General features: G+C 49.7%; 2 protein-coding genes across 2 annotated transcripts in view; one reads left to right on the forward strand and one right to left on the reverse strand.

The window, feature by feature from the left end:
- rnf214 (ring finger protein 214) overlaps positions 1-6,456 on the reverse strand; it is an 8,242-nt gene continuing 1,786 nt past the window's right edge. The window contains exons 2-7 of the mRNA XM_084025238.1: positions 4,758-4,879; positions 4,215-4,444; positions 3,963-4,096; positions 3,515-3,743; positions 2,148-2,357; positions 1-865 (exon numbers count right to left, since the gene is read on the reverse strand). Of these exons, the coding sequence (XP_083881364.1) occupies positions 128-865; positions 2,148-2,357; positions 3,515-3,743; positions 3,963-4,096; positions 4,215-4,444; positions 4,758-4,878 (1,662 nt within the window). The 5' untranslated portion in view covers position 4,879 and the 3' untranslated portion in view covers positions 1-127. The remainder of the gene's footprint in view (positions 866-2,147; positions 2,358-3,514; positions 3,744-3,962; positions 4,097-4,214; positions 4,445-4,757; positions 4,880-6,456) is intronic.
- Positions 5,637-6,456, forward strand: part of snx2 (sorting nexin 2) — a 27,534-nt gene continuing 26,714 nt past the window's right edge. The window contains exon 1 of the mRNA XM_084025241.1: positions 5,637-5,899. Coding sequence (XP_083881367.1) covers positions 5,801-5,899 — 99 coding nt within the window. The 5' untranslated portion in view covers positions 5,637-5,800. The remainder of the gene's footprint in view (positions 5,900-6,456) is intronic.

Consider the following 6,456-nt stretch of genomic DNA (forward strand, 5'->3'; position numbering starts at 1 on the left):
AACGAGAGAATCATTTAATGTTAAACAAACCAAATATTAGAAAAAAGAAAAGCAGCACTCTGATCTTCACGCTATGTTCCAGGAGAGTCCTCTTTGGCGGGTTTGGATCCTGGTCCTGGTCTGGAGGTCACTTCCCGGAGCAGAAGGGGCAGGAGTTGTTCTTGCTGGACTGCAGCCAGACCCGGATGCAGTCCCTGTGGATGGTGTGGGAGCAGCTGAGCGGGTAGCGGCTGTCCGGCTCCACGTGGTTCTGACACATCAGGCAGAGTTTACGGACCCCGCCGGGCTGACCGCCGCCGGCCGCCGCTCGCTGCTGCTGCTGTGGCGTCAGCGGCCTCTGGATGGGGCCCGGGGGGGCGGGCCGGCTGATGGGCCCCGGGGCCGACCTCTCGTTCTGGGCCAGCTTGAAGCCGACCTGCTCGATGACCTCCTCCATGGACATGCCGGCCAGCGTGCCGCGGGAGCTCTTGACCTGCTGCAGCAGCGACGTCAGCTGGGCCTTGTTGCATTGTGGGAAACGGGTCCCCAGCTTCTCCAGGAACTTGTCCAGTTTGTCGGTGGCAGCGGTGGCAGGGGGGGGAGGCGGGGAAGGAGCCGGGGAGAGACTGGGGGGAGGAGGCCCTCTGATGTGGGGCTGGAACGGAGGCAGGTGGTGGTGCTGGAGGGGGGGCTGAGGGAACTGGTGGGGGGGCGGCGGGTGGTGCTGGTGGCGGAGCAGGTGCTGGGGGTGGTGTGGGGGCGGGTACGGCTGCTGGTAGTAGCGTGGGAGCCTCTGGGGGGGCCGGTTCATTGGGACCGGAGGAGCGGGGGGCATGAAGGGGGGCCGGACCAGGGACTGCATCAGCTGACTGAACCTCAGCTCGGCCTGCAGACGCAGAAACACGGTGAAGATGTCAAACCCTGAGATCCTTCTAGAAGTCTGGATGTTTCTAACGGCAAACACACGGAGCTGGAGCAGCAACAGTTAGAAGATCGATAACGTTCCAAACATTCCTTCTACGACTACAGGGAAGTCCCTCAGACATCACAGTAATATGTGTAGTGTTGCCACAGTTACTTTGAAAAAGTAATCCGACTACTCCTTTAAAAAGTAACTTAGTTAAGTTACTGACTACTTGATTTAAAAAGTAACTGTTAGATTACAAGTTACTTTATTAGTTACATTCAACAGCTGCCGACTACCGATTTTGCCAATACTCACTTTATTGATGTGCTTTTTTAACAGTAACATCAACAATGTATCCATTTTAAGTTGCACTTGAAAACTATGTCCTGATAGAAAATACATGTTTTGATATAAAACAAATAAAGACAGTCTTTCTTGATTTCACTTAACTTAAATAATTGTTTGCATATTGTAATGGCAGTAACATCATGAATGAACATTTTATGAATATTGAACCGGCATTAGAGCAGCAAGGATTGGTTTTATGAAACAAATGAGCACAGTCCTAAAGTATGAGCGGCGTGATGACGAAGGGAGGGGGCGGGGCCAGCAAGCAGCGAGACATTTCTCCACTAAACACTCAAGAGAGACTCCGCTCGCATTTCAGCACAGACTGAGTTAGCAGGAGCTCCGTGAAATCGAGAACTCGTCTTGTTTATTCACACCTTTTCACCGTCATCGGGCGGGACCTGCTCTTTTAATGTGGTCGTGCCATGCTGTGACTCTACAGGTTTTTTCCAGTTTGACGTATTCTTGAAAGTAGACAACACTTTGTTGTTAACACAACGAGTGTACAACGAGCTTTATGTTGCCATCTTTTGCTGAGATGAAGTGGAAATAATGCTTGTATTTCCAGCTGATGAATGCGTATCTCTCCCCCTCCATTGTTTACGTTTCTGCCGGTATAGCCGACTACACGCGACCGTCCGTGAAGGTGTCGGCTAACATACGTCACCCCCCCGAGACGCACGAAGAAAGCAGATCTTTATTTTTTACTGACAGAAATAGTAACGTGCCGTGTATTTGGATAAGTAACTTTAATCTGACTACTGGTTTGGCAATAGTAGCGTGTTAGACTACTTGTTACTGAAAAAAGTAGTCCGACTACAGGAACGCGTTACTAAGTAGCGCGTTAGTGGCATCACTGTATGTGTATATATACATATATATATGTATGTATAATATCATGATCCTTCCTCACCATGGGGACCGGGGGCAGAGTCGGGGCCTTAATCCTGGGGAGGGAGTCCAGCTCTCGGCCCTGCTGGACCTGCTGCAGGACCTCCTGGAAGCGGCTCTGGAGCTCGGCCTGGCTCCTCCGGACCTGAACCACCTCCTTCTCCCACTTCTGCCTCTCGTGGTTGAACTGCTGCGGGAACTCCGCCCTGAGGCTGTTCAGGTACTGACTCACCTGAGGGGGGGGGGGGCAGCGTTCAGGTTAGGGATGCAAATTATCGAATAATTCATTAATCGATAGTTGTTTCATCTTATCGATCGATGATCGATTAATTGATAAGCGGCAATTCTTCTGAGAAGCTGAATTTCCCTCTGAAGGTTCTATCTACTGTGTACTTAACATCCAATGCTATCTTATGATATAAAGAAAAACGCAAATCATATTTTGAATAATTTCATTTTATTGCATCAATTTGGGGAATTTTGAGAACCAAAATATGACATATCGTTTCCTGACCAATTTCTTCCAAACTGCTGGTTCTGATCCAGATGTTGACATATTAAATGGGGTTGAGGAGTTTAAGCATTCAAGAAAATATGAAAACAAAAATGACTAAAACACAGTGCTGAGCCTTTAAACTATTAGTTTATCATGACTATTATTATTATTAATAATAATATAAGTGGGTGACTATTCCTCAGCCGTCCTTGGTGTTTTGGTTTAGACTGAAGCCTCGTTCACATACGTCTCCACTCGCCCATCTCTGAGCGACAGCTGTCAATGAATGTGAATGTGTTCTAGGAATGTGGTCGGGACAGGCGATGTGATGTGGGCGGGACGGAGATGAAATAACTAACTTTCTGCCATGCGAGTGAAGTGAGTACCAATCACAATGTAGAATAGAGATGATTGACAGTGACGTCAACAGAGAGTTCCACAGAGAGTTGTCGCTTGAACTCGCCGTCGGCGGGGGACGCCTTGCCATGGCGACGGGGGAAACACAACGTTGATGAGCCAAACCAGCCGAGGATTTCCCCTTATAATAAGCGCTGCGGAAGCGGAATCAAAATAATTTTGGGCAAACATTGAGACTATGGCGGCCTATGGTGCGCCATAGTCTCTTCAATGTGTGGGAAACCCTGCTCGTCTTGTTGTTGTCGTCAGAGCCCTGCTTCGCTTGTGTTTGCGCATGTGCGTCAAGTACGCCTGGCGTCAAGCGCGCCCTCACGTGGACTGGCGGGGAATTACGGGTTCAAAACGCAAATAATTGCAATTAATTTATTTTAATCGAGTAATTTCTTATCGACAATTAATCGATAATGGATTAATTGTTTGCATCCCTAGTTCAGGTCATGTGATGTTATGGTGTCGGGTGAAGGCGGGGTGCGTACCTCTCTCAGCCAGGCATCGATGTGCGTCATGGCGACGTCTCTCTGCTGCTCCAGGGCGGCAATCTCGTCCTGTAAGGCCTGCAGCGCCGCCTCCTGCGCCTCCTTCCTCACCTGCTCCATCTCTCGCCGCAGCTCCTCCAGCTCCTCCTGCCACCGCCGCTGCTCCTCGCTCTGCTCCTCCGTCAGGGCCACCAGCTTCCTGTCGCTCTCCTCCAGCTCCTTGTCCAGCCTGGAGGAGGAAGGAGGAGGAGGAGGAGGAGGAGAAGAAGTAGGAGCAGGGAGAGGAGGAGGATTATTTTATAAAAAGAAATATTGGAATGTGTGTGAGGAGCAAGGAGCTGCAGGAACTGAAGTACAGGAGGAGGAGGAGTCGGGTGATAATCTCCTCCAGCTGACTCAATAACATTTATCTTTCTGGTCTAATTAAGTATACCCCCCCCCTCCTTACCGGTTCCTCTCCTCCTCGGCTCGGTTCTTCTCTGAGGTCATTTCCTGTTTCTTGGCTAAGAAGTTCTTCCTTGTGTCTTTCGAGTTGTTCAGCTGCAGTTTCACTCGCAGAGACGCCAGTTTGTCCAGAAGAGCCTGGAGATGGTCACAGTGCTGCTGTTAGACAGGCTGTCTGTCTACCTACCTACCTGTCTGTCTGTCTGTCTGTCTGTCTGTCTGTCTGTCTGTCTGTCTGTCTGTCTGTCTGACCGACCTGGTGCTGCCGGGTGGCCTCCTCCTTCTTCTTCTGTGCTTGTAGTTTGCGTCTCTCCTGTGCCTGCTCCTCCTCCTCCTGCTTCTTCATCAGCTCCTTGTGCTGCTCCTTCAGGCTGGAGCCGTAGTCCAACATGGCCGCCACCTGACTCTCCCAGTCCGCCTCCGTGTTGATGCTCGAGTCCGAGGTCACGGCGTCCATCTGCATGGCCTGAACCTGCGGCAGCAGGTCTGGGGAGGGAGACCAGTAAACAGGAGAGGAGACCAGTAAACAGGAGAAGGAGACCAGTAAACAGGAGGAGGAGAGAACAGCTAGTGTACAAGCAGAGAACAGCTAGTGTACAAGGAGAGAACAGCTAGTAAACAAGCAGAGAACAGCTAGTAAACAAGCAGAGAACAGCTAGTAAACACGCAGAGAACAGCTAGTAAACACGCAGAGAACAGCTAGTAAACAAGCAGAGAACAGCTAGTAAACACGCAGAGAACAGCTAGTGTACAAGGAGAGAACAGCTAGTAAACACTTCTTCAGGTGACGTGCTGTTACCTTCCACCGTCGTATTGGCTAACGTTAGCCCCTGGTCCTCCTCTTCCTGGTCCTCCTCCTCCTGCCGGCTCAGAGACCCGAGTCCTGGCACGATGCTAGCCGTCTCCCCGCTAGCAGCCATGCTAACATCAGCGCGGAGAGAGAACTACAAGTTAAAGCCGGTTCGGTTTGATGAGCCGCCGGAAACACCGCGGGTTAGCTTAGCAGCTAGCAGCTCGCTAGCAGGGACGGCGCTGACTGTCGGCGCGTAAAACCGCCGCAATAATAACAATTTTTAGCGACATTAACTGTTGTTTGAACCCGGTTGCCGCCAGTGATTAGCCGTTAGCACGGAACGCAGTACGTCGCTGAATATCGTCCGACCGCAACGACACAAAGATCGTCTATGAGAAAGGAGTTCGTCTTCAAAATCAACACTTGTTTATTGAACACGGGAATATTACCCCGGTCAGAATAATACACCAGTGCTGGAGGAAGTTTTCAGTGCAGGTATCAGAGGAGTCAAAAGTACAGTGACTACTCTTCATAGTCACTATGAAGGACACATCATTTTTCCCTTAATTTAATTATCTTTGAATTGTTCTGTAGAACATATTATTAAGTTAATTATTTTGTATGTATATATTTTAAATGTAATTATTGTTTTTGTTTTCCTATTATTAAAAAAAACGGAAATATTATTATTTAAAAATGATTCAAAACGAATTCATTTTTATTTTTCTAAAAAAATAAAAAATAATGATAGTAATTTACGTGAAGGACGTAAAGGTGTCCTCGGGTCAAACCGGCGGTGCCGGGAAAACGCGGCAGAGTGAGACCTCTTCGGGTTCTCCTCTGGCTCCCACCAGGACTCCTGTTGGTCACATGACACCGCTGGGAAAACCTCCTGACTCCCCCGCTCCTCCCTCCTCGCGCTCTGTCAGTTGGCTGTTTCCTCTCGCTGTTTGTCGGTGTGTGCGAGTGCGCGCGCGTGTTTGCGTGTGTGTCCGTTAGCTAGCCGTTCGTTAGCTGTCGTCACAATCAGCCGCAGGAACGACGCGACCATGGCGGACACAGCCAGGGACCCTCCACCGGAGCACACCGACTTCCACGAGCTGGAGGACGGGGAGGACCTGTTCCCGGAGCCCGCCGCCACACTGGAGGTGAGAGGAGGAGGAGGAGGTGATGATGATGAAGGAGGTGATGAAGGAGGCCGAGGGGAGCCGTGTTAGGCAGGGCGTGATGCTTCCAGTTGACAACAGAGGAGAACTTGCCGGAGGGTTAGACCGTTAAATCGGTGTTTTTTTGAATGGGGTTTGGTGCGGAGCCGCCGTTGAACGTAACGACAGTAAACAGTGGCCTTCAGAGCCGCGGCTACAGGAGCCGAGGAGGGTGAAACGCAGAAGGGTTAAAAAAAACAAAACAAAAAAAACGCAGAATAGGTGTGTTTGGTCGGCGTCAGGTGACAGTCACAGATGCAGGTGATACGTTCAGGGACGGGTGGGAAACGAACGGACAAACGACCAAGAGTGACGTTGGGTTGATTTCGGTGGTGTGCAAAGTAGAAATGTTATTTTAATATCCAATTAACTCTAAAACAAACAGCTGTGTTTAATCATTTAACAAAGAAGTAAATCAGCAGGTAGTTCTGATTAAAAGACTCAAAACTAACGAAAGGTGGCCAAATATCAGTATTTACTGATAAAACAACACAAGGCAC

The sequence above is a fragment of the Eutrigla gurnardus genome (genome assembly GCF_963514095.1).
Source record: "Eutrigla gurnardus genome assembly, chromosome: 13".
NCBI classification, from domain to species: Eukaryota; Metazoa; Chordata; class Actinopteri; order Perciformes; family Triglidae; genus Eutrigla; species Eutrigla gurnardus.